This window comes from Meles meles, chromosome 1 (genome assembly GCF_922984935.1).
Source record: "Meles meles chromosome 1, mMelMel3.1 paternal haplotype, whole genome shotgun sequence".
Taxonomy (NCBI): Eukaryota; Metazoa; Chordata; class Mammalia; order Carnivora; family Mustelidae; genus Meles; species Meles meles.
In genome coordinates this window covers 157,361,284-157,376,903 of record NC_060066.1, presented here as the reverse complement: position 1 = coordinate 157,376,903, position 15,620 = coordinate 157,361,284, and the positions used below count along the sequence as shown (strand labels likewise).

The 15,620-nt window shown below is 36.1% G+C and overlaps 1 protein-coding gene across 1 annotated transcript in view; it reads right to left on the bottom strand.

The window, feature by feature from the left end:
- The window catches only part of NEGR1 (neuronal growth regulator 1), an 888,884-nt gene that overhangs the window by 281,675 nt on the left and 591,589 nt on the right, over positions 1–15,620 (bottom strand). The window contains exon 4 of the mRNA XM_045978404.1: positions 14,595–14,726. Within this exon, the coding sequence (XP_045834360.1) occupies positions 14,595–14,726 (132 nt within the window). The remainder of the gene's footprint in view (positions 1–14,594; positions 14,727–15,620) is intronic.

Sequence of the window (15,620 nt, the reverse complement as noted above, 5' to 3'; positions counted from 1 at the left end):
TATTAAATATGTTAAAAACATTTTCTAACATTTTCTCCCTTTTGCTGTAGCCCATCATTTAAATAATATATTCATCCTCAAGTTTTATTTTTAAATATGCTTTTTTTTCTTGCATATTTGAGAATCTGCTTAGCTCCCCATCCCACCCCCAACTGTCGATTTCTTAATGTGCAAAGTTCTGCTTTGATTTGAACTGATACTTCTTAGCAGACAGGTACGTAGTTTAAATACTCCACTCATTGTCTTCCTGATTTCTAACTGGTGTATTTCCTAGGCCAAAGTGCAGAGCACATTTATGGACACAACTATCCTCCTCTTTCTTGGGTCTAGCAGGATGAACCAAATATAATTTGCAAGATTTACTTTAGTTCCTCCTCTACCGCTAGTCCCTGATACTATAGTACTTAGAGCCAATGAAAAGCTATCCTTAGCATGGTCTGGTTCTAGTACTCTTCGCATTTTTTTTTTCTTCCTACATAGTTTTAAATTGTAAAAACATTCTCCTTGAAATTCAATAGCCCAGTGGCTAAAGGAGGGTAGGATGAAAGCAAGGGACTAATAATCTGACTGCCTTCAAAAGTTACGTCCATATACAGAGGGGAGATTGTCTGGTTTTGCCTTTGTAGATTCTGGAAGTTTCTGAGCCAAGAAGCGGAAACTACGGGAGAGAAAATCCTGTTTTCTTTCAGGCAGGCAGGGCTGTTTCTTCTTTGAAACTAAGCTAGGTACATCATTGTGGTTTGGTTTTGTTTGTTTGTTTGCTTGCTTGCTTTTTCCCAACTCTCTGAGTTTTTTATTTGTTCAAATTCCTTCTGAATATTGGCTTTGGGTCTGTTTTAGGTTTTGGAGGTTTTGCAGCAATTGTTCCTTTTTCTTTGTCTTCGAGTCATATTTTTCAGGCAAGTTCATGTCAGAGGCTGATGGCCTTATGCTATTTTGAATCTAACTGTATTTTTTTGAGCAAAGTGATATGAAGCCTCAAAGGCATGATATTCATAGATTATTTTTTCTCACCAGGACTGACAAAATTTGCAAATATAAATTCAGTTGGCTATGCTTCACCTTGGAAGAAAGAGAGATCCATTATCTCCTTATTCTTCTTAGGGAGCTTTTAATCATTGCTTCTGGGATATATATATATATATATATATATATATTTTTTTTTTTTTTAGAAAGATATGATTCAAAACTTCCTACTCTTTACAGAAGATTTCAGCCTATAGATGTGGATGTAATAGGAAAGGCTAAAGTCTAGTAAGAAACAGACTGAAACTTGCAGTGAGTCAACAAAAAAAGTTTAATTTTCACTCGTCTAATAGTCCATAATGTTTCAGATTAGTGAAAGATTAAAAGTGAAATGAGCTAAGGGGGTAGGGTAGCCTTCTGCATACAATCAATCCGGGGCTCAAGATAATGGTAGCTTTGTCCTCTTCAAGAGGAAAGTTTCAAGGTCACACCAAGGGTTACCATCCCTATTAGCCAGAAAGTGGAACAGCAAGAAGTATGCATGGGAAGTTGTTATAAACCAAGCCTGTAAGGTGCCCAGGTCACATCTGCTCATATTTCGTTTGCTGGAATGCAGTCACAGAACCAAAACTACCCCCTACGCAGGCTAGACACTTAGTCCAAGCAGCAGATGAGGAAGGATATAAAAACAGATCTTGATAAATAGCTTGAAATTTCTATCACATGGGCAATCTAGAAAATTTTATCAGGACACTGGACTCTTGGAGTTACATAACTTGTCTCCAAAAAAACTCATACATCATCGGATTCATCTGTTTCCTGTTGGGCTGTACAGAACAGCTCATGAAAGGCTTCAGCAAAGACTGAAATCTGCACGTGAACTGCCTAGAGCTTCAGCAGGCTTTTGACATCCACAGAGAACAAAAGAAGGGTTTGCGAAACCAGTATACTCCCAAGTGTGAAACAATGTTAACAAGTGGAGCATTTGTGAACTTCACTTAATTACTGATATACTCCCTCTGCTCTATCATGGAAATGTACACTAGCTCTAAATGCACTAACTAACTAACTAATGCATAAATGCAGAAACATTCTCAATATCTGTTCTAGGCTACAGAATGCTGATTTGTTTAGACTAGGGAAAAACATATGATTTATTGCAGAAAAGAATTAATATGAATTAAGTTCATATGTTTCATTATGTTATATAAAAACTTAGAAATTTTACCCAAATTCTTTAACACTGAAACAGCCAGGAACTGGGCATAAGATATTAATTGCCACCAAACCACTTTTAACTTTTTGCTAAATTGAATGAACTATGATCTCATGGCTAAAAGAGCAGGGCAGTAAATTTGAAACGTGAAATAACCAATCTTGCTAAATAAGGCTTTATCATCATTCATTTTACCTGTGAAAACCATAACTGTTTCATGTCCCCAGCATGGGGGTAGGCTTCTCCTACCACCCCCTCTTTTTTTTTTTTTTTTTTTAATTTGCTTGGTTTTTTTGCACTGCTATTAACCTTACTGTGTAGCAGCAAGCAGGAAGGCTGCATAACACAGACTTCATTACATTCACTAGTAAACAAAAGCTCTCATTTCAGACAATATGTGAACAAACTTATTTTGAGTGCAGCATCATTCCTCAGGATTATTTATTATTTATCTATTCACCGAGATTCCCAATTTTCTTGGTTCTTCACTTGATTTCAGTGTCAGCCATTCTGACAGTTAACACCTGTGCCTATTCTGGTTATCCAAATCTTTCCCTCATGCACGCAGTGATCCTGTCTCCCTACCTTCAGATTATACTCTCTTTTGGAAAGTCTCTGGAGTTTACACAGTTTACTGAAAATAATTAAATTCCATTTTGATTTACATGGAGTCAGGAGGGTATAATGAAATAGCCTCAGACCTAGAATCAGGATTTAAGGATTCCATTCTGAGTACTTCAATAAACTGTATGATCTAATTTCCAAAGCTGCCTGAACCCACACGAACACATCCATAGGATGAGGGAATCATGGTGATTTCACAATCATTATCAGCTACAGAATTCCATGTGTCTATTCATTCCTCCACTCAAACAGATATTTATTACCAGGCATTGTGCTGAGTATTGGGAGTAATGATGTACACTAAACATTTCCATATATTAACTGGGGTAATACTTATACTTCTCCACTTTTTTTTTATTTTTATGAATTTATGTATTTATTTGATAGAGAAAGAGAGAGCAAGAATGAGAGCGCACAAACAGGGGGAGTGGCAGAGGGAAAATCAGGCTCCCCTCCAAGCAGGGAGCCTGACGTGGGGCTTGATCCCAGGACCCTGGGATCATGACCTGAACCCAAGGCAGACAGAGCTGCACAGGTGCACCCCCCTCCACTTAATAGTTGAAGATACTGACACACACAAAGCTTAATCATTTGACCAAGCTCATATAGCAGTTAAAAAGCAGGAGAGCTAGCATTCAAAGTCAAGGTGACCAGCTCCAAACCCTGTCCTTCTAACCACTGTGTGATACTACCTGAATCACAAAGGTGAGTAAGAGGCGTGTCCCTCCTCAAAGAGCTAATAGGCCACAGAAGCCACAGACTAAAATCGATATGTAGACATATAGGGTAATGTGACCAGTGCTATACACAAATATTTACAGTATAGAAAGTTGTTTGTCTTGTGCTACCCACTTTATTGTTTTATATATAACTATCCTCAGAACAAATCTTTAAGGCAGGTATAATCATCTCATTTTTATGTAAGGAAACGGAAACTGCACCAAAGAAGTTAACTATTTTCCAATACTCCAAAGTGACTGAGTGGAGATTAGAAATCATGTTTAATTCCGAATCGTATTTTCACTAGCCTCTATCACACTCTGTTGCATAATGAGAATCCTTACTTTGAAATTCTCTGAAGTTTATTTCTCCATTGTTGTACTTATTCTTTCCACAAAGTTAAAATTTTAGAATAGAAGAAAAACAAGTTTTCCTGAATTTGACAACAGTGCATGAGAGAACAAAATTATTCTTCATAACTTCTCAAAGAATTCACAAAGTAAAATAATGAGATTATCTAGAATGTTTGACACTGAAGCCAAACATTGCTTTTAGCCTTTGTTCCCTGTCTGCTGGGAATTGAATCCATGCAGTCCCTAAAATTTGGATACTTGGATTAAAGAAACATATCAGAATCTTGGAATTAGGGGATGTTATAGAGATATGACTCCCTTATTTTACAAATAGGGGTATCAACAGGTAGAAGTTTAAATTCTCTGTCCAAACTTCTATGATTAGTTAAGTAACTGAGTTAAAAAATAGAATTTAGATCTTCTGCCTTTCTGTCTCACACTCATTACCTCGTAATCTCCAAATATAAATGTAAATTTAAAAACATTTTACACACTTGTTTTTAGGTAAATATAATATAGACTGAAAAACTGAGTATGGGGAGTGGATCTGTCTATTTAAAATGTTTCCCAGATGACTGTATAAGATTCATTGCTGATTCCCATTATATACATGAGAAGTTCTTTCAAAAACTGGTTTATTATGATTACATATATGGGTAGAAATAATGGGAAAGAGAGGTGAGGAAACCAAAGAATAAAAATAAAGATAATGAGAAAGAGTAGTGATGTGTGAATGATGGTGAGAAAGCAAAAGAAAATGAGTATGAAAAAGAAGAAAGGGATGAGTGGGGGCTTGTGGCAGAACATTCTCCAGTGCGCAAAGCAAGTTTCCCCACAATTGGTCCCTTTTCTTCCATGACTCCCATGACTCTACTACATACTGCCTTTATTTTTTTCTTTTGAAGATTTATTTATTTTATTTGAGAGACAGAGAGAACCCATGAGCATGGCGAGGGAGAGAGAATCTCAAGCAGACTCTGCTAAGCACACAGCCTGAAGACCCTGAAATCATGACCTGAGCCAAAGTAAGAGTCGAGCTTAACAAACTGAACCACTGAGACACCCCTATATTCCCTTTGTTTATACTATTTACACCATAATAATAATCATTCCCCTTTCATTCCCTTCACATACATACATATGCATAAAGCATACAAATATGTTCAATAGCAGACTTAAAGATACTTGACAGTTCCTGCAAAATTTAATCTTGATAATAAAGAAAAGACCTCAAAACCTTAATTCTCTGTTGTTCCCATTCTACAAATGACTCTCAGTGTTTGGCTAAAAAGAACTGAATTAGATGAGGAAATATGCTGATAATGTTAGATTTAAATAAACACAGGTCTGTACACTGAAGGTTTGTGCAAGGTTTGAACTCTCACAATGAGTTTGAAGAATATATTCAGAGGAAGCCACCCTGTACTTTTCAAAGTTTGGCCCTTTGGGGTCTTCCTAGAGCATGAATCTAGATGGGTATGTCAGAGAAGCACACACATAAATGTGTATATATATATTTGTCCCTTTCCTGATTGTCACCACTTTTCATCACTTTAGCATGGAATCATTTTCAACCTAAAGCACTTCCACCCTGTTAGAAATTGGTTTCTTACTCCTGGTTGATAATCAAACTCTATTTTATCTAATATATTATATATATATATATACACACACACACACACACACACAGACATATGTATATATATAAAATATAATTATATATAAGTATATTTTTTGAACTGATAAATGACAACTCAGAAATAACTGTAAACAAAAAAACCCTCTCTCATGTAGCAGAAAGTTTTGTTCATGTATTAAAGCAAGGACACTGTTCCATCTTTAACTCTGAGAAAAAAAAAAAGGAATAATAAAAATATGCACAGTTTCTTACTGCAGATATATTTTGATTTTCCATGAAAAAAAAAAAAAGGGTAAAAGATCACTCATAGACCCTTAATACTAAAACTCTCAATACTAAGATAAAAGTATGGGGGAATATATTTAAGTTAAATTGGGAAGCACACTCGTTAAGTAAAAATAGCCTCATTAAGTAAAAATAGTCTTGGCACACTAGTCATTAATTGAAGTGTGTGTCTAAGATTTAAAACAAAGGACCAATTATGCCTCCTTCAATAGAAGAAATCATGTATTCCTTAACTGCATGTTTAATAACATAGTTTTACTTCAACTGAGGAATTACATAACCATAGAATTAAATCTGAACTTTTTATGCCATGGAAGTCCCAAGGTGAAAAGAACAGGTTTTATTCATAGCTTTTTGTGTTGTTCTATTGAGGATACATGTTTTATTTAAAATATATTTTCTGAAAAAAATAAAATAAAAATATGTTTTCTGGGTGATTATCCATAAGTTTCTCATATTCAATATTCAATACCTATAGGGATTTTTTCCTTCAAATTTCTTAGTTCCTCATATCTCTGTTAGCTAGAGTTATCATTTTAAGGCTTTGTTTTGCCCTTGCCATGACAAAACAGAAATCACCCAAGTATACTCCATAGATGTAGGAAATAAAAATATTTAAATACATTTCTTTATATTTAAATGTATCTCTGAATAACTCCATCATCTCATAGCAATTCTTTGATTATGAAGCTGGAACTGTGTCTGTCTATGAAGATTCATGAACTCTTATCTAATAGGGCCCTGCCTTCTTTCCTCCTAGGTACCCACCCTCCTTCACATTCCCTTTTCTGGTCTCATCCAGCTCACTGCAGCCAACAGCCCAAGCAGTGCCTTGCCCCGACTTCTATGGAACTAAGCAAAGGTTGCTGTTTCTGCTGACATTCCCCTTTCCTTGATTAAAAAAAAAAAAAAAAAAAAAAAAAAAAAAATCCGTCAAATTCAATTTTACCTTCAGATTTCATCAGGTTCAGGCCTCTCAGAAGCCTTCCATGATACCCCAAGGCTGTGTTTGTGCCTTTCTGATAGCCTTGTGTAGTACTTAATGATGGTATATCAAAGCACTTACCACACCATAGTAACCATGTGTCTCTTATCTTTCACCTTTCCTTCAAGACCAATATCCCAGGCACAAATGCCTAGATAGTATCATGGTAAGCAATAAGCAAACAGGTGAATAAATACATACATAAATGCAGATTTATTGAAGTGCTTCATTATTACTCTAGAAATGGCATATGAACTAATACTTTATTTAACAGACAACAATACACATTTTTAATACTCTGCCTTGTTTTAGATAAATGTTAATTAGCTTATAATAAAACATAAAGCACAGGACAGTAGCCTAAATCATAAGCAAATGTGAAAGATGAGGTAAATGTAAAGTAAAGATAGAGGCACAAAATGGAACCAGAAATAAAAGCTAATGTAGTAATTATGAATTCAAATAATAATCATTTTTCTTCTAGTTCCACAATAGTATCTTACCCACTCCAACTCTGAATGGTGGGATTTTCTCTTTATTCAAGGTGATACGTATTTGTCTGTCATCTGAAATTTCTTATAATCTAAAATCTGAGATGTCTGCCTAACTTCCAAGGTTTTCAAGAAAAGTTATGAATAGACTAAAAAGTTGGTCATTTCCCTAGAAAGCTTCCCTCTCCTCCTCCCTGTCTCCAGGGGCCTCTCATTTAAAGCTTTGATACAATTGTACTAAGTTACACTAATTGGTACATTCTTTCCCACATGTTTGGAGCTAGTTATATTGGAAGATAAAGTGCATATTTGCATAAATGAATATGTATAAGATGCAAAATAATGCACAAATATGTGCCTATGATTTATTGGATCAAAACTTAGTTCACAATACACCCAAAAATATCTTTACTGTTTGACCATAAGAATATTCAACTCTATTTTATTAGAAATTGTGTGTGCAAAACATTTCTGATCCCAAATAAAATAATCAATATAAAATCTAACTGTCCTGAGTGAAAATTGAAATCATGTCTGGACATCTTTTTACCTTAATCTGGTTGACTCTTTTTTTTTTTTTTTTTTTGTTAATTAACTTTCTTTTGTTCACATCTGCTTTGTTCTTGAAAATAAGTGAAATTATTAAATATTTTAATCTTGATCCTCAAATTTCTTATCTGTAAAAAAAATGGAATTAGTGTTTCCTCTATGTGGTGAAAGCACTATATAATTGTCAGGTGATCTTTATTAAATTTACCTGAAAAATTTGGTTAAAAATTATATTGGAAATAAATTACTCAACATATTATTTACTTATTGTTTTGGGAGAAAAAAAATGTAATGATGTAACAAACAATATTTTTTCTTCTGTCTAGTAGAATGGTTCACTAGGAGAAGACCAGTCTTTTTAGTAATTCACTCAATCAATGACTATTTTTGGGGGGGTGGGGTTTGCCTCCTATGGACCGGGTGCTATTCTATGTGATAAGAACACATCATTGTAAAAAGAAAGGAAAACCCCTTACTGCATAGAGCTTACATTCTAGAGTAAATATATCCAAAGAGAGAGAGATTTTTTCAATCGCCTACAGTGAGCCAGACACCATTTATGTATATCATTTCATTTAACCCTTACCCAGCCTTGATAATTATGTATTATTGCCCTAATAATTATGTATTATTGCCCTAAATTGCCCTAAATTTAATTTCAATTAAAGTCTCAATTGAAAATTGAGACACAGGGGTAAAATCGTTTCCCAAGGTCTGAAAACCAAGTAAATTATACAACAGGTGTTCAAGTAAGTAATATCTGACCATAAGGCCCACTATTACCCAAACGGTTACTACTAACTGAAAGAATAACATAAATAGTATGTAGAATGAACAGGTTGCCACAAGATCAGAGAACCCACCCCTTCAACTGACACATTCATTTGGAAGGGCAAGGTCTTACAGGCTTTCCTGATTTCTAATATCTGGGATCCTGCTTCCCTGCAGAGATCTACCTTACTTTATTAGTCTTTGATACTTTCTAAATTTTCCAGCTTCGAGCTTTGGCTCCTAATAAGTCAACATTGGTGATTTTGTAGACTCTGGTCTCTGCTTTCTAAACCAGATTTTCACAGGTTTCTGTATTTTCCAATTTAGTTGAATCTATTAGCTTTCTGGAACTCATTTATTCTTCCATTTTCAGTTAACAATTAAAATTATGGGACTAGAATCTTCTAGGCTGCTTCTAGGAATGGAATACGGATGCAATTAAAACAAAGAATCTCATGGCCCCTGGGTGGCTCAGTGGGTTAAGCCTCTACCTTCAGCTCAGGTCATGATCTTAGGGTCCTGGGATCAAGCCCCGCATCAGGCTCTCTGCTCAGCAGGGAGCCTGCTTCCCTCCCCCTTTCTCTGCCTGCCTCTCTGCCTACTTGTGATTTCTGTCTGTCAAATAAATAAATAAAATCTTTAAAAAAAATAAAATAAAAAAAATATAACAAAGAATCTGTTTAACTGTAATCCACTAGCTCCCTCTGGTTTAGCTGATCAACCAATTTAAAATTTGTTCTTTCTTGTTTTGTGTGTTTATGTGTTTTAATCTTTCAAGATCTGGTTATGATAAAGGTCACAACTCTTTTTTATTATTTTCCTTTGTTTTTCATTTTGACAAGAAAATTTTATGGGGCGCCTGAGTGGCTCAGTTAGTTAAGCGGTTGCCTTTGGCCCAGGTTATGATTCCAGGATCCTGGGATGGAGGCCCACATCGGGCTCTCTGCTCAGTAGGAAGCCTGATTCTCCCTCTCCCTCTGCTTGTGCTCTCTCTCTGGCTCACTCACTGTCTCTCAAATAAATAAATAAAATCTCAAAAAAAGAAGAAAAAAAAGAAAATTTTATACATACAACATATGTATGTACATGTGTAGGTATATGTTTACATAAATATATATACAAATATATGTTTATATGTATTTATGTCTATATATTACAAATATAAATTTATATCTATATATAAAAAAATAAAAGAAAATACACATAAAGACAAGGAGACTAATCACCTACAAAATCTCCCTACTCAGAAACAAGCTTTGCATTGCTATCCTATAAACTTCTTCTTATCTATAGTAAGACTTTCTGAAATAATTCAAAATTTGTTGATTTGTTCAATTAACCAACTCACCCCATCGATATAAAATAAGTCAATTATATTAATTATTCCACTAAATTGCTGTTTAATTAAATTGGATAGAAATCCACATGAAAGTGCTATTGGGGGCACCTGGGTGGCTCAGTGGGTTAAGCCGCTGCCTTCGGCTCAGGTCATGATCTCGGGGTCCTGAGATCGAGTCCCGCATCGGGCTCTCTGCTCAGCAGGGAGCCTGCTTCCCTCTCTCTCTCTCTGCCTGCCTCTCTGTCTACTTGTGATCTCTCTCTGTCAAATAAATAAATAAAATCTTAAAAAAAAAAAGAAAGTGCTATTGGTACAAAGTATAAGGCAAATACATAATTTATCGTATACATGTAGTTTATATATATGTGTGTGTGTGTGTGTGTGTGTGTGTATGGCAGACATTTTAGATAAATAGTAAAATATTAAACATTTCTAACTCAAAGGGAACCTAAATCTCTTTCTCAAATTAACTTACTGCATAACGGCATCTACCAGAGCTTATGAAAATTTATTACATTTCATCTTGAACCCCATTTGGGAAAAGGGACAAAGTTTCTCTTCAAATTATAACTCACAAAGCTACTGCAATTCTATATGCACATCATATTGATTAATAACAGTGAAAAGAAGCTCTGCCTTCGACTTGGCACGATTCTATCTTCAGGGAATCATCAGGTTATCAGGAGATGTGCTGTTCCGTGCTGGTAACAGAGACCACTGTGCTCAATTTTGGGATTTGACAAACTAAAGTTTATTCAGTAGGCTTTGGCTAATTTCCTTTGGGAAATCAGCTCAGTAAAATCCATAGATAGTGCTCAATTTTTGACTTTTAAAGGGACAAATTCACAAAATTAACACTTTCCAAACCTCTTAATAACCAGGAACACAATATAGGCATACACTTACACACCTACACGGCTAGAAATCACTGTTATCTGTGTGACATTCCAAACTAAGGCAAAATTTAGGTCTTGACCAGAAGTCTGAACAGAACTCATCAGTTACGTAAAATATTGATGCCACATGTATAAATCTAATTAGTCAATCGGTATTGTTTGTGGCACATTTAGGGAAAGGTGAGCTATCAAATGTATCATTTAGGAAGGAGCAGAAGATAAAATTAATTGTTTAAAATCATTAAAAAGTCCTGTTGGGTTCACTTTTTAGAAAGATGTGAGCTATATTAATACTATGTTGGCAGGGGCGCCTGGGTGGTTCAGTGGGTTAAAGCCTCTGCCTTCAGCTCAGGTCATGATCCCAGGGTCCTGGGATTGAGCCCCACATCAGCTCTCTGCTCAGCAGGGAGCCTGCTTCCCCGCCCCCGCCTGCCTCTCTCCCTACTTGTGATCTCTGTCTGTCAAATAAATAAATAAAATCTTTAAAAAAAAAAATACTATGTTGGCATCACTATCACTGTTTCCACTTATGACTGTACTTTATCTAAGTGAAATAAATTCTTAAAAAGAGACAGTCCATAGTTCTAATTTTTTAACACACTTATTTATTTATTTTAGAGAGAGAAAGAGAAAGAGAGAGAGAGTGGAGGGGGAAGGGCAGAAGGAAAGGAAGAGAGAGAATTCCAAGCACACTCCCTGCTGGGCTTGAAGCTCACCCTGAGATCATGAACTGAGTGGAAATCAAGAGTCCTACATTCCACCTACTAAGCCACACAGGCGTCCCAGTAGTTATAATTTCAAAAGCACCTCCTTAACTTTTTTTTTTTTAACTTTTCCTCTTTTCCTTCCTAAATTGAAGTTGATTAGCAAAGTCTTCTTTCCTACCTCTTCTTAGGTGTTTGGTACCCTACAAAAGCCACTGAGTCATCCCTTTTGGCTGATGGAATATCTATGCACTGCTTCAAACCTTCTTGCTCTTGTCCTGTATTGAAAGATAATTCACCAAAAGTTTCTCCTCTTTCCGCACATCTTGGAAGCAGAGACACCGAACACTTGCTTTGGTTCCTGACTATCTTTTTGAGAATGTTTGTGTAGTGAACAGTCTTGAAAGACAGAAGTAGTTCTCCCTGTGGAGCAAACAGCAGGTTTGTTTACAGTCCAGTATAATAAAGATAAGTTCTCCCTCAGCAGCAGAGAGGTGGTTTGCTTGCTGCCATTATAAAAACGAAACAAAACAGGGCGCCTGGGTGGCTCAGTGGGTTAAGCCGCTGCCTTCGGCTCAGGTCATGGTCTCAGGGTCCTGGAATCGAGTCCCGCATCGGGCTCTCTGCTCCATGGGGAGCCTGCTTCCCCCTCTCTCTCTGTCTGCTGCTCTACTTGTGATCTCTCTCTCTCTGTGTCAAATAAATAAATAAAATATTAAAAAAAAAAAAAAACGAAACAAAACAAAACCGACTTTCCTAAGCTCAGGAAGCTTCAGCTATTACACACACCCACTGTGTGAATCGGTGTCACCCAGCCCTCCTCGTATCACCCTGGCGTAACTGGAGCTTGGGGACCTGATGCAAAATAAATAAACAAATAAAAAGACAATACTCTGGCTACTGCTATCATGAGTAACAAACTGCCTTTGTCTCTGTTTTCCCGCCAGCATCCACGAAACTGGCCGATCTTTCACAGTTCTTGACATTTTGTTTCCCCAGTTTCTGTCCCTCAGCTTTATATGTAGATTCTCTTCTACACCTAGGTCCTTTAGATGTTGACTCATTTGGTTGGTCTATTTTTCTTTTACTTCAATTTTGTCCACATGTCTGTCTCCTTAGTTGACCTTTCTGTCCAAGGTTCCCATTTTTCCAGGAAAAAAAGAGGATCTAATTAAATGATAAGTGACAAGGAATTAAAGACAGAGGGAAAAAAAGGATGAAAGAGAAAGTGTGAATACAAAGGAAAGTGTGGGTTATATACATGGAGCACAGGCCCACGAGAACCCATACAACAACCGGGGTTTTGATTCTATCCCCATTGGAGACATCATTTTTGAGACATATTGGGGCTGAGGGTTGAAGGGGCTGCATTACTGGGGGGGGGGTGCCTTGATTTTTTGACAGTTTGACTCTACCTTTTTATTTCTTAGTGTTCCCTTCTAAAATTATTACTTCTTTCCATCTTTTTCCAGCCCTCCAACAATAAAATCAGTAGACTTATGTCAGGTAAATACAGTTAGTGATAAAATAATCAGGAATTTTTACTTGCTTATTATTTCTCATTTCAGCGAGTTCCAGAAGGATGAGCAGTAGTAGCCCCAGCAACAGGAGTCCTGAGAATCAGTAGAAACTTATTATAGATGTAGATTTCCAGGTCATATACCCCATAGATTCTGGTTTAGTAGAGTTGATTTTCATTTTTGGTGAGCTTCTTTGGTGGATCAGCTAAAGTTTGTCTACAGAATATGAGAAACTCTGCTCCACAAACCGCCTCTTGATCTGGTATTATGCACATTTGTTCCATCTCAAAGAGATAGTTCAACCACAAATACACAGATTAGTCACTCACAAGTGTTAGTTGATGGCAGTGATTTCCCGTGGCAGGCACTCCACTGCCAGGTGTGTTTTCATAGTTATTTTTTGGTCCATGAAATTAAAAGATTCACATTAATATGAAAAAAACCTACTTAGTTTAAGCATTTTGGAATATATTTGGAATGATTCCTTATAATGATATGTGCATTATTAGCAATGGCTATATGCAGAAAGGTATATAAGTGGAATGAAAAAAAATATTGGAAGCTGTAGCTTATAAACACCTTTAGTAAAATACTGTTATCCTAAGAGTATCTTATTTGGGTAAGTTAAACAATGTGAAAATTTTTGAGAGAGTAATAAGAGGGTATTTTTGAAAAATACAGATTATTTCAATCATTGCTATTGGGATCATAAGATATAAACTAGGATGTTAGTGAAAAATATCTGATAACAGTGTTTGAGATGCATGCAGAGAGGGTGTAAAATAAGGGCATCCGGGGCACCTGGGTGGCTCAGTGCATTAAGTCTCTGCCTTCAGCTCAGATCATGATCTCAGGGTCCTGGGATCGAGCCCCGCATCAGGCTCTCTGCTCAGCAGGGAGCCTGCTTCTTTTCCTCTCTCTCTGCCTGCCTCTCTGCCTACCTCTGATCTCTGTCTGTCAAATAAATAAATAAAATCTTAAAAAAAAAATAAGGGCATCCGTAGTTCTGCAGGTATCGCCCTAATAATGATGCTCGTGGGAATATTCTTGATGCATTTTCTCAATATTTTTCAAACTAAATAGAATTAAATAACCCAAGTAATAGAAATAGCACAACAGCTCTTCTCCTTGAGTACAGACCAGCATATTTAATTTCCATCAGGTTCGACTGGGAGTTTCACACTTAAATTCAATCAGCATATAATCCAGGTGAAACTCATGAGAACAAAGAAAATGCCACAAATCTACCGTCCTCTAGACATAGAGATACCGTAGTTTAGAATGCCAGGGACTAGGCTGATTTTGGATACATTTCCATCTGCACATCAGACTGAACTATTGTGGGATGATTTGGGACAACAAATGTTACATAAAACAATTTGATCGATATTCTAACATGTACACACTACCACTATCGATAGGTGGTTTTTATCAATTAGAGCACCTCTTAAAAAACAGCAACATAAATTCAGACAGAATATGTCAGATATTCATCTTTTCACTAAAGTTACTTGGACAAAAGTTGACAGGACTTACAGTTTACGACAACTTTTACTTTTTTCACGTCCGGGAATGACACATCGTTTTCTGCACTGCATTCATATTCTCCGGCCTGGTCCCTGGTAATTCCATAAATGTCCAAATATTGTCCATTTTCAAATGGTTTTGCTACAAGAAAAAAAAGTACAGCATGTTTAATTGTAGCCACCTGAGGCTTCATTCATATAAAATAACAATCTCCTGTCTTCCTATCAGATATTGCTGACAAAAACAATCCCAAATGCAACTGGGGAATTATTAAGCCCTTTGTTCTCCTATGTTCAGAGGAAAAGTCAGAGAAAAAAGCAGAAACTGAACAAGGGATACTATAACAACTGTTTCCCCAGAACAGGATATACATGTGTTCTTTTTAATTGATTGTGGTCTCCTAACCTCGTCACACATCAAATAGAGTTCTGCACATTTCTGTAATTGAGTTCAACAACCTTCTAGCAGTGTAGATGAAACTCACTAATATGACTTGGTACATATTGACTTTTATACAGTGTAAGCTAGCAAGCTGACACTTAACCTAACTAAATGTTGCTTTTCTTTGGGGAAAATTTCATACTCATTCTCAAGGTTTCAAGCCAGATGGCTTGATAAGTTTAGAGGCACATTGAACCATTGCTGCATTTCAGTTTCCAAAATTATTAATATTTTAAGGGAGGCACACTGTATATATTATATATAATCTATCCAATAAATTTTAAGAAAAAAATATGGTTCTGAAACCAAGAGCTAAGCAGTGGTAAAAACTAAATTATCTTTATTTTTTAATATTCTAGGGAAAATATTCTTATTCGACTAAAAATAATACTAGAGTAAAAATATAAGGGCATAATCCAAAATGAAAAAAATACTTGCAAATGAGTGAAATTTGGGGGAAAAAAGAATCCTTTCTGAAATAGTAGAATTTTTATAAGCACTCAGGCAAAAGGGATCCTGATTATCAGAGATGGGGTGGAGGAAGAATGAGCTTATGTGAATTTCTGCAGTGGGAGGGGGAGGCTCTTCCTCCTT